Source organism: Thamnophis sirtalis, unplaced genomic scaffold (assembly GCF_051295495.1).
Source record: "Thamnophis sirtalis isolate CommonGarterSnake01/CBP01778 unplaced genomic scaffold, rThaSir2_p1.2 scaffold_9, whole genome shotgun sequence".
NCBI classification, from domain to species: Eukaryota; Metazoa; Chordata; class Lepidosauria; order Squamata; family Natricidae; genus Thamnophis; species Thamnophis sirtalis.
Genome location: NW_028261389.1, coordinates 22151555 through 22167024, shown reverse-complemented (window position 1 = coordinate 22167024; position 15470 = coordinate 22151555). Strand labels below are relative to the sequence as shown.

The window sequence follows — 15470 nt, the reverse complement described above, 5'->3', positions numbered from 1 at the left end:
GATGTGAAGAATGACTTTGGGCCCATTGAAGAAAGAGTAAACATGGGATAAGAAAGAATGTACACAAATTATATAAGCTGTTTAGTACAAAAAGTCACATGTAGCCTGAGCTGTCTGCATAGAAACTGCACAGCCAATGTTTTGGGGTTCTGTGTGTTGATATTGTTTTTCTTATGTTCGTCATTGTGAGAAAAGATATCTCACATCTCAGTGATAATCTAATAATTTAACATTTTTCTGTTCATCCATAGGGACGATATTGTCCTTGAGAGTGGTGTTCTACAGTTAGATCCAAAAACAAAAGGTGTATATTCTGGAAACCCTTATCCTTTTGGAATTGATCCGGTAATTAGAAATAATTATTTGTCAATTAATAGGAAGAGAGAGGTGAGGGGTGAATGGGTGGGACTCCAATTTCGAAGGAAGAAGTCAGCAAAGACAGGGCTCCTTCAAGAGGATTTTAAGAGCCAAGACTGTCTTCACTGGTTTTTTTTTTACTACAGATGTGCAAACAATTAAATTGCTACAGAAAAAGTAGGAAAACGCTTTGTGTATTGACATTTTTTTGAAAAAATGAACAAAAAAAGTCTAACATTTTTTAACCTCATGTCATGCGGCTTTCTTCCAAAAACTCAATTTAAATGCCCCATTAAAGGTATCTGAAAAAAAGCATGCAAAAAATTAAATAAATCTAAATTAAGCTGCAAGGTCAGGAGGCTTAGCCCTTACAATGCTGGAAATATTCAGTGTTTGTCTTCCAGCCTCCATAAATAGCATTTCTGACATTGGTACCCCTGATTATGGGAAAAAACAAAAGGCTATAAGACGGTGATTGTTAATGTATAATCGTAAGACCCTGAGGTCCCCCCAGATCCTCTCAGGGGTATGTTAAATCAAAATTATTTACCAGCTTATGCTGAAAAATAATACAATATTAAAGCCCCATCAAACCATCATTAGTGGTAGTAGCAATGAATGCTTCAATTTTAATTTTTGATATGGTAGATATTGATAGATATAACCCATACAACCAAACCACTTTTGGGGTTAGGGTTAGGGTTAACCCTAACCTTCCATAATCTTTAAAAGTGGGATAGGATAGAGAGAGGGGAGAGGAAGGGAGAGGGAGGGAGGGAGGGAGGGAGGGAGGGAGAGAGAGAGAGAGAGAGAGAGAGAGAGAGAGAGAGAGAGAGAGAGAGAGAGAGAGAGAGAGAGAGAGAGAGAGAGAGAGAGAGAGAGAGAGAGAGAGAGAAAGAGAGAAAGTCAGTCACAAGATAGTAGTGCAGATGGCCTGCAGATGGCAGCATTCATGGCTTATCATCTTCCAAACTGATTCCAGTATCCATCATAGAATGATAGAGTAGACCTGGCTATGTCTCCTCTTATTATAGAAATAGCCCTGACTACAACACAGATTGTCTTTCAGCTGGTTCATTCTTAAAGGTAAAGGTTCCTCTCGCACATATGTGCTAGTTGTTCCTGACTCTAGGGAGCAGTGCTCATCTCCATTTCAAAGCTGAAGAACCAGCACTGTGGTGAACTTGGGTTGAGATGCATTTTTATTTAAGTAGAATTGATTGGCTTAAAGGTATAAATGAGAAAATCATTAGCCTCTGAAAATGATAATCTCATAGACTTACTCCTAACTTGCTGCTTTTCTCCATGGAGAATATACACAGTTTCATGTTTGTAGCCTACAGCATTCCTGGAAAAGCTTCACTGTTTTTATTGGGGGTGGGGAGGGATTTTTGTTCAAATAGAAGCAGATGTATCTGTGTTGTTATAATAATACAAAAATCTTTAATGTGTTCTTTTTAAACAAACTTATAACAATTGAAGAGGGATGCGGTGGCTCAGTGGCTAAGATGCTGAGCTTGTTGATCAGAAAAGTCGGCAGTTTGGCGGTTCGAATCCCTAGTGCTGCGTAACGGAGTGAGCTCCCACTTGTCCCAGCTTCTGCCAACCTAGCAGTTTGAAAGCATGTAAACATGCAAGTAGAAAATGGGGACCACCTTTGGTGGGAAGGTAAAAGCATTCTGTGTACCTTCGGCGTTTAGTCATGCTGGCCAGATGACCACAGAGATGTCTTTGGATAGCGCTGGCTCTTCGGCTTAGAAATGGAGATGAGCACCACCACCTAGAGTCGGGAATGACTAGCACATATGTGCGAGGGGAACTTTTACCTTTAATTAGGTTCCAATTGTTCACCCTGATCTTCAGTTCCCTTTCTCCCTGTGTTTCCCCAATGGTAACAAGGAAGCAACTATTTTAGTTTATGATTTCACTTGTCTTTTATTCTTTGCTTTCCTTATCTATTTCTTTCAGATCTGGAATATTGCCATCAATAAGCTAACTTTCTTGAACTCGTACAAAATGAAAATGTCTATCATCATGGGAATCGTACACATGGTTTTTGGGGTGGTACTTAGCCTCTTCAATCATATGTAAGTATTAGTGACTTTACAGGTACAGCAAATGTTTGGATGATATTCTACTGTTTCTGTCCCAATCCACTCCATCTAGATGTTAGAGTGATTGACTACTCTTAGTCTTCCACATACTAATCTTTATGTTTCCCTATTCCTTTTTTTAGACTTGTTTTTTTATATATCTTCCTATACATACATGCACATAGACGCATATACAAAGTTTTCATATTTTTTAGACCCTGATATATATTGTATGGTTTTTAATTGACTGTTGTTAGAATATTCATGACTGGGAGAGACATGGTAACAAGGTTAGTCAATGAATAGGCATAGCAACTAAGTCAGCCAATGGGAGCTTAAACAGATTTGAGTCTGTGCTGAGAAATGAAACTGAAAAAAGACTGATCTCTGTCTGATCTGAATTCTGAATGAAACTGTTCTCTCCTGCTTGTGTTCTGTTTGTAACTTTTACCACATTGAAAGACTCTACTATTGGTATTGTACACTTATTCATCTGTTATTATGTATATAAAGAAGTTAAGCAATCCAGCTGAATCAGTTATCTATGTGTGCTTTCTGGATTTGATTTTTCTGCAACTAACTCTGACAACTGTGCCTCATCTTTCTTATGGTAGCCTAAGGAACAAAAATTTGTTTTGTTTTGATTGACTTTCTCTTTTAACAAATTTACTTTTCAATATCAACCAAAGTATGGAAGATAAAGCCTCTCAAATCCTTACAAAACAAAGTTGTGCTCACCCCAATTGTTACGATGAGAGTATGATTTCTTTTATGCCATCCAGCATGGACTTTATTCAACTTCAATGTTCATGATAATTCTAGCTGGCAAATGTTTTGTGTGCATTGTAGTTCAAAATCTCCAAGGAGTATTAACTCTTTGTGGAGTAGGAAATCTTTGTGATTCAGTAGTAGTAGTTAGAGGACAGACTAGTAGTTCTGTCTTCTGCAATAATGCCAGGGATGTTGGAAGATGGAATCTCTGTACTTCTAGATATCTACAGCTTCACCACAATCTCATTCCTTCCGCTGCTGAACAGTGTTATTGACACCTGTGAGACTGGGAGCAAGGGATGAAAGCATGTGTTGTAATGTCACAACATCAATCCCATGATTTATGTGGTTGGTCTTTTTTTTTAAAAAAAAATTCCCCATAGATAATAAGAAAAAAAATTAAAGAAAGAAAAATATAGTGAAATAAATATGAAAAAGGAGAGACAAAGCAGTGAGAAAAGAAGATAGAGAAAAAGAAAATGAAAGACTACAAAATATTACACATGTGTGTGACTTCCAATCTTCCTCTCAGCAATTAGGCATACAATCCTGATACAACTTCTCCCTCCAAGATTTCATTGCAGTCCCCTTCTTTCCACAACCTATTCTTCCTACGCATCAAAACCACAACCACAAAATCATTTTCTTCTTTACATAAAAAAAATCCCATAAAGAATTTCTCATCATTGATGAAATGTCTGGAATGACTTTTTCTCTAATCAAAGAATCTGAGCAAGTTTGTCCATTTCACCCACTGTTCCTCCATGCTAGAGAACCCCAAATCTTTCTATCTCTAGTTGGTCTGAAGTTGGGCCATGAATACCAAAAGGCTTGGCTTTGTGTCCTTATGTTACTTGGGCTGGGGGTGGTTTCCCCCCCCCCCCGAAATCACACTATGTCCGAGATGGCAAACCTATGGCATGTGTGCCACAAGTAGCATGCAGAGCCCTCTCTATGGGCACTTGAGCCATCACCCCAACTCAGCTCCATCGTGCATGCGCATGTATCTCATATTGGCCAATTGGTCCTTCGTTGTGCATGCACAGGGTGCATGTGGAAGACACATACACATGTGCGGGGGAGCATGGAAGTTCATGCATGCGCAGGGGGGGTGAGGCAGAATGGGGCAACATGCATGCATGGGGGTGGGGCACACATGGGTGTGCCCACAAATGTGCAGGGGGGTGGGGTTGCACATGCAATGCATTATGGGTGTGCGTGCGCTTTCTGCACGCAGCGAGAAAAAGGTTAGCCATCCCTGCACTATATCATGGATACCTATATTCACCCCAGTAATGCTTTCTTTCTCTTGTTTCATTATTTGTCTAGTTACTTCAAGCAAACGACCAACATTGTCCTGCAATTCATTCCAGAGATGATCTTCATAATCTCCCTATTTGGTTACCTTGTCTTCATGATTATTTTCAAGTGGTGCCGATTTAATGTGTACAATGTCCGGGAGGCTCCCAGCATCCTCATCCACTTTATCAATATGTTTATGTTTAGCTACAATGATGCAACAAATCCTCCTTTATATGAGCATCAGGTATTCATGTCTATGGGGATTCTCAGTCATCCAGGTCGTGGTTGTCCCAAAGGGGCTTTTTTCAAGATGTGACTGGACTTTCTGGTTTTTCTGTGAAGACGTTTCGCTTCTCATCCAAGAAGCTTCTGGATGAGAAAAAGAAAAACAAGGAAGTCCAAATGCCTCTTGAAAAAAGCACCTTTGTGACATCAGGTATAAATATTTCATCTTCAACTAAGAGTGTCAAATGAAATCTATCACACACCTGTTGTTTATGATTTAGTCCTACTCATTTCAGCACACCTATTTAAAGGTGGATGGATTTGGGATATCATCTCTTGTTTTTCTCAAGGAAGTGCGTTTCAGTCAACCACGGAGCAAATTTAGTATTTTCAGTCAACCAGGGAGCAAATTTATTATAAATTATCGACGTAATTGAGCCCAAAATTTCTATTGTTAAGTGAGGCATTTGTTAAGTTAGTTTTTCCCCCTTTTACATCTTTTCTTAACACAGTTGTTACATGAATCATTGCAGTTGATAAGTAACTAATCCGATTGTTAAGTGAATCTGGCTTCCCCATTGACTGTGACGTTGGGACACAGCAATGGTCATAGTATAAACCATTTGCCAAGCATCTGAATTTTGATTTCAAGACCATGGGGAATGGGGATACTAAGAAGGTTGTAACCATGGAAAATGGTCATAGGTCACTTTTTTCAGTAATTTTGAATGGTCACTAAATGAACTGTTGAATTGGGTTGTTTACTTACTCAAGGGCAAAATTGCAAGTCAGTTTACTATCTTTGTCTAACCATCTTGCATTCTGTTGAAGCGAACTTGGTATCATATCTGTTCACTTGCAGCTGGGAATGTCAAATTGGAAGGGAAATCATTTTCTTTGGATCTCTGGTATTCAGGGGAAGGGTTCAAAAATCAAGATGGCCTCGGCAACTGCATGAATAAAATCCCTGCCCCTCGTTTATACATACAGTACAACATATGATTAAAAAGGCAGGATTTCAATCAAACAACCCATTGCTTAATTTTTGTAGAACCCCATTCCTACCCCCTGTGAACACGCATGCACAATTTCTATTTAAAACGTATACTGTAACTTCTTATAGATAGAAGAAAAGAGAATTCTTTATTGGCCCAGTGTGATTGGACACACAAGAAAGTTGTCTTTGGTGTATATGCTCTCAGTGTACATAATGAGTATAAAATACATTCATCAAGAAAAAAAAGATACAATACTTAATGATAGTCATAGGGTACAAATAAGCAATCAGGAACAATCAATATCAATATAAATTGTAAGGATACAAGCAACAAAGTTACAGTCCTGCAGTCATAAGTGGGAGGAGATGGGTGATAAGAATGATGAGAAGACTAATAGTAATAGTAATACAGCCTTAATGAATAGTTTGACAGTTGTGAAGGAATTATTTGTAATTCAGGGATAAACTATTCGGGTGTCTAGTTATTTTGATGTGCAGTGCTCTGTAGTGTCATTTTGAGGGTAGGAGTTGAAACAATTTATGTCCAGAATCTGAGTAGTCTAAATATTTTCATGGGACTCTTTTTGACTTATGCAGTATAAAGGTCCTCAATACAAGGCAGGTTGGCAGTAATTGTTTTTTCCTGCTGTTCTAGGTGATTAATTTATTCCTTCAGGCAGAGGATGACTTGAGAAACTTTCTCATTTTGACCAAGCTGAGTTAACTCTTGATCTCAGACTATTACACCCAAGTATCAAGGAGTTAGACTCATTGGAAAAGTCATAATTTAAGACAGTATATCTAGGCTTCCACACATCCACTAGATGGCAGCACAGAGTTAGTGTTCTGTATTTTTTTTTGCTGCCATCTAATGACTGTCCAGATTTTTGCATCCAACTTGTAACCTTACTATAATATATTTTGTCTGCTTCTGAAGCTTGTTGAACAAACCATGATAGCTTAGTGCAACTCACATACCATGTATTGTAGAAGCTATTTTTGCATGAAAATATGGTATAAGGCCCAGCTGCGCATTTAAATATTCCCAGCCACATTTTTGTGGGTAAAGTTCTCCATCTGATCATGATACCTTTCTGCAAATAAAATCACACTTCAGTAAGAAACATGCAATTAGCTGCAACCAGATCATTATGGTTTTCTCATAGACGTATCCTGTGATTATAGGGAAACAGAAATGGCTTTCATGTAAGTATTAATAGGTGTAGAAGAAGGCAGGAACCTGCAAATCGTTGATATGGAAAACTTGCAGATTTTACACGTTGACATAGTTTATTGATTTATTTGGGTTTATTTGGCTTAGAGCATTGTATGATAGTAACAATTGTCTTTTTTTCCCCCTAGCAAGAAGTTCAAACTTTCCTGGTCATTTTCGCCTTGATTGCCATACCTTGGATGCTTCTGATTCAGCCTTTTATTATTCGAGCCAAGCATCAGAAAGCTCAGAATAGGGTAAGGAAAAGGGTCTTTTCTCCCAAGGGATTGCTACATAAATAAAGGGAGAAGACTGTGGAAACATATCATAGAAACATTGAATTGTAGAGTTGGAAGGCATCTCAAGAAGCATATACCATATTTTTCGGAGTATAAGATGCACCTCCCCCCCCACCCAAACAAAGAGGGTGAAAATCTGGGTGTGTCTTATACACTGAATACAGCATTTTTAGCCTAGTGAAACCCCGTCCCCTTTGCAAAAATGGATGTGCAAAGGGTTTGGGAGGCTAGCAAAGTGCTCCTGGAGGCTGGGGAGAGCAAAAACGAGCAAAAAATGGGCCGTTTTTGCTTGTTTCCCCCCCCCCCGGCCTCAGGAGCACTCTACGAGCCTCCCAAAGCTCTGCATGCCCCCCCTTTTTCCCCAAAAAACGAGACATGCAGAGGGTCTGGGAGGCCTGCAGAGTGCAAACACTTTTTTAAAAAAAATTTACCTCTTCAAAATCAAGGTGCGTCTTATAGTCCGAAAAATATGGTAAGTCAACCTTTTGCAATGTATGGGGGGAAAAACAAATTAAATAATCAATGAGAGATGAAAATCCATCCTCTTCTTAAAAACTTTCAGAGGTAGGGAACCCACAGCTTCTGTAAGAAGACTATTCCATTGTTGTACAAATCTTATCATCAGGAAGGTTTTCTTTTATATTTAAATGAAGTCTAGGTATCTGTAATATTAGAATGTAGAATAACAGGATTGGAAGGGACTTGGAGGTCTTGTCCAACACCTTGCTTGAGCAGGAGAACCTCTGGACAAATGATTGTCTAATCTCTTTTTCTTGAAAAAATCTCCACCGATGGAGCACACATAACTTCTGGAGGCAAGCCATTCTATTGATTAATTAATTGTTCTCACAGTCAGGAAGTTTCTCCTTGGTTCTAGATGGGATCTCTCTTTGATGATCTTCCACCTGTTACTTCTTATCTTGCCCTCAGGTGCTTTGGAGAATAGATTGACCCTCTCTTCTCTGTGACAACCCTTCAAGTATCGGAAGACTGCTATCATGTCACTCTAGTCCCGTGATGGAGAACCTATGGCATGCATGCCAAAAGTGGCACACCAAGCCATGTCACCTGGCATGCGCAGCATCACCTGTTCCTCTTCCGGGTTTCTGGCATGCATGCACACGCGACAATCAGCTGACCTTTGTGCATGCAGCAGTGTCAGAAACTGGAAGAACAGGTCTTCTGTTTTCCAGCGTGAGCATGGCTCATCGTTGCATGCGCATGCACGGCAGTAACCAGAAGTACATTTTCCAGTGCACGCATGCCCCCTTGGGCAACTTCTCTTCTTGGTTGTGGCCCAGATTAGCGTGCATGAAGTGCTTCCTTTTCGGCACTCAGTGCCATGCACACGCTCTCCCTTGTAGTTGTAGTTCCCCAGGCATCATGGACATTCGCTATCACTGCTCTAGTCCTTCTCTTTGCTAGACTAGACGTATCTAGTTCCCACAACTGTTCGTTCTACGGGTTAGCCTCCACACACCCAATCTTCTTTGTTGCTCTTTTCTGCATTCTTTCTAGAGCCTCAAAATCTTTTTTTCAATCATGGTGACCCAAACTGGACACAATATTCCAAACGTGGTTTTACTAGTTCAGTATAAAGTGATACTATCCCACTGCTGATGCATTGGCTTTTTTGCCACTGCTGGCTCACACTTAAGTTGTGCACCAGAACACCTCACAATTACTGCTGTTGTGCAGGTATCACTTGTTTTATAGCCGTGCATTTGGTTTTCCTTGTCTAAATGTAAAACCTTGCTTTTCTCACCACCTTCTTGTTGTTGTACCATATCTCTCATCATTGGCGATCATGTTGGCAATCCTATTTTTGTCAACAGCTGCAGGAAAAAGTGCCGCTGAGTTTTATCCAAACCAGTCCCTTAGGTTTTGAAGCCATGATGTTCTTCTTCTGCCTGGACCTCGTTTGCCTTCAATCTTTCCCTGGAGGATTAAGTGAAGTATACCGTATTTTTCTGGGTGTCACATTACATGTCCAAAGTATTCTAACTTTCACTTTTTAATGGCTTTGATGGATTTCCTTTTGCTTTCCCAGGCAGCTTATCACCTCCTCATTTGTGATTTTGTCAACCCAGCTGCCTGTAAATCCACATTTCAAATGCTTTTAGTTTCGTCAAGTACTTTTCTCACTACTGAATTGTATTTTGTTAGGTAGTGCTCAGTATTCAAGTCTGAAGATTCTTTTGTATCTCGAGCCCATCTTCTCTTCAGTAGCCTTTTACGTATCTGAACATTCATGAGATGTTTTTTTTTCCTATATCAAATTCTCTAGATTTCTTCAGCCCATCCTCAAGTCCCTGTAGCACCTTTTTACACATTGTTGAGCCTACACTATCCTGTCAAGTTGGAATCTTTCTTCCTCTTAGGAAAACATCTGGGTTGTTGGTTTTTTCCCATCGAAAGAGTTAAACCTGTGCAGGCTCAGACATAATGGATTAAATCTGTCATAATCAAGTCAAGGTCATAAATGTCTGAACAAATGCCATTAAATACCATTGTGAATAACTGCCGAATCAAGATCTGATATACAAAAGTTAAAGCCAATTTGCAAACAATAAGAAACTGGGGCAAGTTTTTTAAATGTTATGTCTAAACCAGGGATCGGCAATCTTAAACACTCAAAGAGCCACAAAGGTCCTAACCGGAAGCCCTCTGTTTAATTCTGGAGCCGACCGGCAGTACGGTTCCCCCACCATAGAGTCTCATCCTAGCGTGGCATCCTTTTTCCTCTACCGACCAGAAGTACGGTTCCCCCACCATAGAGACTCCTAGCGTAGTGTCCTTTTTCCTTTACCTGTCCTAACTGAAAGCCCTATCAATTGTGGAGCTGACCAGAAAACCTGCCCCTTGCCATAGAGTCTCCTTCTGGCATGTTGTGCTTCCCCCCTAACTGGAAGCTACTCTCAAAATTGTGGCACCGACCATTGACCGGTAGCCACAGTAGAGGGATGAAAGAGCCAGATGTGGCTCCAGAGCCATGGGTTGCCGACCCCTGATCTAAGCTAATAACTGTGAATAAATGATTTTATTCCATTTTTTTTTAAAAAAAACTGCTACTGTAAAAGAGCAGAGAAGATAGGGGAACTGCAGAAACCATAGTTTGCTGATGAGTTTGGAACATAAACTATGACTTATGTACATTCCAGCCAGAGCAATCCAAAACATAGTATTGTATCTGACCCAGTACATAGAAAAGAGTACATAAGATTGTGATCAGAGTTGGCTAGAATACAATAGGTCATATTCATTATTGTTGTGATCAATATCTTATAGTGTGAATTATAGGGAGGTATCTTACACCATGTCAGAACACAGTCCCAAATCTGTCTTCACTGGCTTGCAGAAGCTCTCCCATGATTCCAGGAAATACTGAGGATTTAACTTGAGATTCCCTGCATTCAAATCATGGATTTGAATGCAGGATTATCATGGAGCTCCCTTTCTTTCTTGTACAAATATTGGGAATAATATGGGAACCCAAAGGATTATTATTGCATGCTGATAATCAATCTCTGTTGATTTCTCTTCAGTTGGCTTCATCAAGCCTGTCAGAAAGTCCTACTGGTGATATTGAAGTAGAGATCATGGACTCCAACCACTCTGAGAAAACAAACCAAGACGTTGATAGCGGTGGAGGCCATGACCATGAAGAAGTAAGATGTAGGAGTTGGAAGATTTAAAGCAATATGAGTTCAATCACTCAAAAAGTGCAATCACTCAGCAAATTTAGTAGAATTTAAATAGTGCTGGTGGTGTGTATGTGGGGGAGAAAGGGGGGAAATGTTGAAAACTTTTTGGGGTTTGGGGAACCTATTTACAGTTTATTTGGAACCCATTAAGTTTCTAGAAGGGGTCGTGGCGGCTCAGTGGCTAAGACGTTGAGCTTGTTGATCACAAAGGTCGGCGGTTCGAATCCTTAGCGCTGCATAATGGAGTGAGCTCCTGTTACTTGTCCCAGCTTCTGCCAACCTAGCAGTTCGAAAGCACATAAACGTGCAAGTAGAAAAATAGGGACCACCTTTGGTGGGAAGGTAACATCATTCCGTGTGTCTTTGGCGTTTAGTCATGCCGGCCACATGACCACGGAGACGTCTTCGGACAGCACTGGCTCTTCGGCTTTGAAACGGAGCACCGCCCCCTAGAGTCGGGAACGACTAGCACATATGTGCGAGGGGAACCTTTACCTTTAATTTTCTAGATTTAGTGGTGTTTAGAATAAACTGACTGAAATCAATAGGATGTATTGAAAAAAAGCTAAATCAAGTTCTACTTATTGCAGTATAATAGAAATGAGAAACACTATAGGTGTATTCAACCTTCTTTTCCTTCTTTTCCTAAAAACCTTCTTGCAGTTCAACTTTGGCGACATCTGCGTGCACCAGGCAATCCACACTATTGAATATTGCTTGGGTTGCATTTCCAATACAGCTTCCTATCTCCGGCTTTGGGCACTTAGCCTGGCCCATGCACGTGAGTTTGCAGCTACTGATCCTCTTGCCTATGAGAAATCGTTGGGTTGGGCCACCAGTTAAAATACATCAGTATTTGGTATCCACTCAGAACAACCTTCACCAGTCTGCTGCCCACTGATGATTTGGGTTGTAGTTCCCCAGGTATCATGGACATTGATTATGCTAGATCAGGGGTGTCAAACTCAATTTCATTATTGGCTGCATCAGGGTTGTGTTTCACCTTGGGGTGGCATAGCCTGGGGGGGACGGGACAGGACAACAGCTTGACAACACTCATGTCGGGGGTGCCTGTGGTGACCCAAGTGCTTTCCCACGAAAAACAGGCTCCCAAGCTCCGTTTTCAGCTAGGACAGTTTCCTGCAATCCTTTGCCAGCGAAAATGGAGCTCGGGATGGCCGCACACAGCCCTCACAAGTCCTGTTTTCGGCTAGGACAGCTTTCTGCAATCTCTGCTAGCAAAAACGCAGCCCTCCCAAGTTCCGTTTTTGCTGGCAGAGGCACTGCGGGCTGGTCCGTTGCTGTTTCCAGGGTGGCCCCGCAGGCCAGATCCAAGCACCCCATGGGCCAGATCTGGCCTGCAGGCCTTGAGTTTGACACCCCTGTGCTAGATGGACATGATGGAAGTTGGACAGCACCAGGTTACAGAAGATTCTGAATAATCTCTTTTCATCAGGGACGTAACCTTTTCAACCAAAGATTTTAGTTATGTTTTTATAATTTATAATCCATTATTCCTTGTCTGGCCTTCAGGTGCTTTTGAAAATAGCTTAACACCACCACCTCCTTCCTCTCTGTGGCAGCCCCACAGAGGCTGGTGTTGTGGCCCGTCAGCGAACCTGACAGCAAAGTCAGACAGTGAGGAGGTTGAGGAGGAGAATGGGCCAGTCCTGGAGGCTGGGAAAGGCTCAGACAAGGGTTCTGCATCAGAGGCAGAGATGGGGCCAAGGCCATCTGGCAGTGATCAGGTGCCTATGGAGCTAGACAACAGTGAGGTAGAGAACAGCTAGAGCCTGTTCCCAGTGTACACATGCACAGAGCTGCCAGAAGAAAAGAACAATTCAGAAATCGGTAGACTTGGGAGTAAAGTCACAGGTGGAAGGTGATTGGCCCTTCCCATAGGAAATAAAAGAGGAGCGAAAGGGGAGGGGGCTTTTGCAGGAAACAATTTGTTCGGTCGGTCGTTAGATTCATTTCAAGTGTGAGAAGAACTGTCCATGAATCTCAGAGTCTCTGTGCCCAGTCTTTCTCTGCATAGCCCCTCATTTGGAAAATATTTACATGGCAGCTTTCCAAGATAGATAAGGTCTGTACTCATAAATATTCCTTTGAAAGACTGTTTGCCAGGCCTTGCTGAATAGGAATGAGAGGAATTCACATTCGTTTAATAAAAGGAGTTTTGTCGGGACCAGGACTCTGCCTTTTGCCTTTTGGGGAAGCCTAGGTCAGAACAGCTGGGATGCATGGGACATATAAGTGTGTTTCCCTCTTGCATTTTCTCTCTTGTGTGTCCTTTTTCTTCAGAGCTCTCGGAGGTTCTTTGGCAGTTGCTGTTTTCAATAGGATTTAAAATGACCGGCTGGATAGGACTAATTGGGATTTTTGTCCTCTTTGCCATATTTGCTGCTCTCACAATAGCAATTCTACTCATCATGGAAGGTCTTTCCGCCTTTCTGCATGCGCTCAGGCTTCACTGGTAAGTGTGGTTTTATAAGAACTGTAAGGCACAGCTGTTTCCTTCTGAGCCAGCCCCACACACACACCCAAAACCCAAACCACAGTTACAGGAAGTTGCATGCATTTCCTGTAATGTTTGCAGTATACCGCTCAAATAATAGTTGAAATGTGCATATAAATATGCATGATATTATGGGCAATTGCTTAGAAATATTGATAGGTCCTTAGACTGGAACCATATTGAGTGAGTATGATGAGAGTTATAGTTTAACATATTTGGTAGGTGCAAAGTTGGGGGAAAAACTAGCCTGAAACCAGGGGTGGGCTGCTACAGGTTTGCCCGAGTTTGGGAGAACCTATAGCTAACATTATGGCCGGTTTGGAGAACCTCCAAACCCCACCCCTTGCTGGTCCTGCCCACCCCACCTCTCCAGGAGTCGCCACGTGGCCCATTTTGGATACAAGTGCAAGGCCCACACGGAGGCTCAGGAAGGGGGAAAAACGGGCCCACTGGAAGTCCCGTGAGTGCCTCTAGAGCCCAGGGGAGGAAGTTTTCGCCCTCTCAGAGGCTCGAGAAAAACCTCCGGCGCCTTGGGAAAGCGAAAACAGCCGCTCTGCCATGGTGCAGGAGGCCGACTAGGCCACGCCCACCCAGCAATCGGGCAGAGAACCTATTGCTGAAATTTTTGAAGCCCACCCCTGCCTGAAACAATCCCACAACAATAACGCCACTCAAGGTGCCTTTCTTAAGTGGTCCCAGTAGCAATGGAGTAGTTGGATACTCTAGCTTTTTACATTTCTTCTGCACTTCAAAGTTTGTTCCATTGAAGGATACCTTAATCTATTTTTATTCTACTCTTTTTCTTTTTTTTGTAAACTTTTTTTTTAATTTTCAGAGAAAAATGGAATAAAAACAATAAAAGTAAAGAAATGATTTCCTCTTTTTCCTATTAGGGTGGAATTCCAGAACAAATTCTATTCTGGCTCTGGCTCTGTTTTTTCGCCCTTCTCCTTCAAGACCATAATAGAAAGAAAGGAAGAATGACTGCTATTAATGATGCAGAAATTCAAAACTTCTGAGGTTTCTGCTATTCTTTTTCTTGGTGAGCATTTCCTTGAGAATTAAGAGCCAGGAGGGATACAGAACTTCCACAATAGGACTTCAGACTCTAAATGTGTTGTCAGAGACAAGCATAATAAAAACTCTACCTATTCTCCAGATGTGTTGGAAATGTAACTCTTCTACTGCTTGAAAATTCTGGAAAATGTGCTTCTGGCACTTCTGGAGTGTTCTAGGTTGGAAAAAGGCTGTTTTCCCTTTGCAATCCATTTAGAAAAATAACCCTATCAAACAATTAGAGCAGCCTTTTTCAATCTTAGCAACTTTAAGAGGTGTGGACTTCGACTCTCAGAATTCCCCATCCAGAAGTTGGGATTGAAGTTCACATCTCTTGAAGTTGCTAAGATGGAGAAACACTGACTTAGAGGCATGTGTAAAATCCAACCATTTTGTCAAAATGATGAAGAAAGAATTGTGAAAGTTGATGGAAACTTCATCTCTCCCATACAGTACATTGATGCAAGCGTGGGTTCTGGCCAGTTCGCTACATGCACAGTGCAATAAAAATTGTTCTGCGCAGAAGCTAAAAACAAGATGGGGGCGCCTATACTGCCACCCGGAAAACCGGTTCAGGGGCGTGGCAGGCCTGGGTCGCTGCCAGTTCTAGCGATTTGACTGAACAGGTCCAAACCAGTAGGAACCCACCACTGATATGATGTCACAATACATATACTAAAGGACAAGGCTTCCATCATGGTCTCACAACACTCATTTCTTTGCTTGCCCTTTTGAGATGGTCTCCAGAACCAGTGATTTGGTTTACAACAAATGTGTAAGCCTCACCTTTTCTTTCACTTTGGGTGCTGATGACTTCATTGAAATTGTTTCTAAGCACAATTTGGCTCAGCAGTGGGATTCACTTACCTACCGGTTCGCAAATGTGAGCACATGCACCATGTCTGCCCATGCACACCACCACCTGTGCATGTGCA

General features: G+C 41.5%; 1 protein-coding gene across 1 annotated transcript in view; it reads left to right on the top strand.

Moving 5' to 3' along the window:
* The window catches only part of ATP6V0A4 (ATPase H+ transporting V0 subunit a4), a 42548-nt gene extending 27941 nt beyond the window's left edge, over positions 1-14607 (top strand). The window contains exons 14-21 of the mRNA XM_087722471.1: positions 252-345; positions 2326-2444; positions 4551-4767; positions 7108-7215; positions 10803-10925; positions 11625-11742; positions 13266-13437; positions 14373-14607. Coding sequence (XP_087578597.1) covers positions 252-345; positions 2326-2444; positions 4551-4767; positions 7108-7215; positions 10803-10925; positions 11625-11742; positions 13266-13437; positions 14373-14463 — 1042 coding nt within the window. The 3' untranslated portion in view covers positions 14464-14607. The remainder of the gene's footprint in view (positions 1-251; positions 346-2325; positions 2445-4550; positions 4768-7107; positions 7216-10802; positions 10926-11624; positions 11743-13265; positions 13438-14372) is intronic.
* The last annotated feature ends 863 nt before the right edge of the window (positions 14608-15470 follow it).